This window comes from Penaeus monodon, chromosome 29, assembly GCF_015228065.2.
Source record: "Penaeus monodon isolate SGIC_2016 chromosome 29, NSTDA_Pmon_1, whole genome shotgun sequence".
Lineage (NCBI taxonomy): Eukaryota > Metazoa > Arthropoda > Malacostraca > Decapoda > Penaeidae > Penaeus > Penaeus monodon.
The window spans coordinates 13,982,521-13,984,308 of record NC_051414.1 but is presented as its reverse complement, the minus strand read 5'-3'; the positions used below and the strand labels follow the sequence as shown (position 1 = coordinate 13,984,308).

Genomic DNA, 1,788 nt, shown 5'->3' with positions numbered 1-1,788 from the left:
TTTCACAAATGAAAAAAAAGTCAGTAATCATGGACTTTGAATAAAAATGAAAATCATTAAGCAAAAATCATCTGCTTGTACATCTTACTGAACACTGTATATCAGAGAATGCACAATCATGCAAATAAACATAGATAACACAAACTTCTAATGGTCCACACAATGCAGACATCAAAACATTTCAAAGCAAGAGAAGAAGCATGAAAATTTAAAAGCATTTTTAACATGTACTTCAGAGAAACAGATTTCATATGATGACTGGTAAAAGGAGTTATCAAATAACTAATGGCTTTAAGATAATCAACATTTTTGTAATAAATTCTGTCATACAGAAAAATAGAAACAATTATACAGCCTATATAAATGCTTGCCCTTGCAATTTTAACAGACTCAACATAACTTTGCATCCACAGTGTACAACAAAGAAAGAAAAATAATTTAGTGCTATGACACAGCACCATGAATTATAAATTTCACAATTCAATAGCAACTTTATCAGTATCTTATGTTACAAAAATATGAATCTTAAGACAATAATAACAGCCGTTCCCACAAAGCATACTAATATAAATCCCAAGCAAAGGATGGGATTGGTCTACTGAAAATAAAGAGCTGAAGAAGGCACATGTAATTATAACATGCCTTATGGTACTAATCAGATTAAAATTCAGTGAGTACTATAATGAAAACTTTTAATATCACAGTATATACACCTTGTTTTTGTATCCAGTTAACTGAAATTTGCAAATATATTTTCTATCTCCTACAGAAATGCTGAGTAAGTACATAAGTAGAAATATTAATATCCCGTAAGTCTTAACATCACACCTGAAAAAATAATGTTTTTAGGATGATTGCAGGAACTGGGTTCTCTTGTAGGCACACTTTATAATGCTGGTCAGTCTTTGTCTTCTATTCAAATATCACCTTCAGCTTTCTTCCATGCTGTCCTTAAAATATCACCTGTGTTGTTGGAGTTCTTGCCTATAATTTCTTCAGCATCAGAATCTGCAAAGATTTAGAATGATTATAGGAGTAACTGATGCGCTTTAGTGGATTTCATATTAGTCTTTGTCAGATACAGTGTTCAAGCTAGCTACATACCTGTTAATCCTTCAGCATCTGCCTCAAAACAACAGATCTGGCTGATGACCCCAAAGTTTGTTGTGAACGAATCTGGAGAATAAAAAGAGAAATTTTAATGAACTGAAATTTATTTGTTGCTGCGGAGTTCTTAACTTTTATTTATTGAGAAACAAGATTATTTTCTTTCCATACAAAAGAAAATTAAATATGAAATATGATTTCATACCATATTTTGGAACTTTTAGCTGATGATTATCATCTGTATTAGGAAGATCAACACAGTACTGATCTGAAATTATTTAATACAATACATTAAGAATGTAACATACCTTACAGAATAATTTCTTCCTAGTAAATCAATGATCATAACTGCAATCATAAACTACAATGTAACAAGAGTTAAAATTTCTTGTATGGTTTAGAGAATAGTAATAACTTTGAATGGGGGAAAAAAAAACTTTATGGATTAAGAATTTAAATCAAACTGTATGTATGACTTTAATCTTTGAACATCTCTCTATTTACCATATGTTACAATTCTGAAAGGGCTGGGGTGGGGATTTCCAGACAAGCATTGTGTATGATCTGGAAAAAGTATTTTCAGGCAGTTTAACCAACAAGTTCCAGGTACATGCACTGTCCACTGCAAGCCACCAATTATTTGTAAATATCAAAGGCAGAGTGTCTCTCAGAGACAGGCAA

At 31.4% G+C, this 1,788-nt stretch overlaps 1 protein-coding gene across 2 annotated transcripts in view; it reads right to left on the bottom strand.

Annotated features, from left to right (window-relative positions):
- Positions 1–4: 4 nt before the first annotated feature.
- LOC119591984 overlaps positions 5–1,788 on the bottom strand; it is a 4,378-nt gene continuing 2,594 nt past the window's right edge. Inside the window, exons 3-5 of one of the 2 annotated variants that reach the window (XM_037940746.1) lie at positions 1,313–1,375; positions 1,105–1,176; positions 5–1,008 (exon numbers count right to left, since the gene is read on the bottom strand). In XM_037940746.1, coding sequence (XP_037796674.1) covers positions 917–1,008; positions 1,105–1,176; positions 1,313–1,375 — 227 coding nt within the window. In that variant the 3' untranslated portion in view covers positions 5–916. The remainder of the gene's footprint in view (positions 1,009–1,104; positions 1,177–1,312; positions 1,376–1,788) is intronic. The other variant, XM_037940747.1, reaches the window with a different exon arrangement.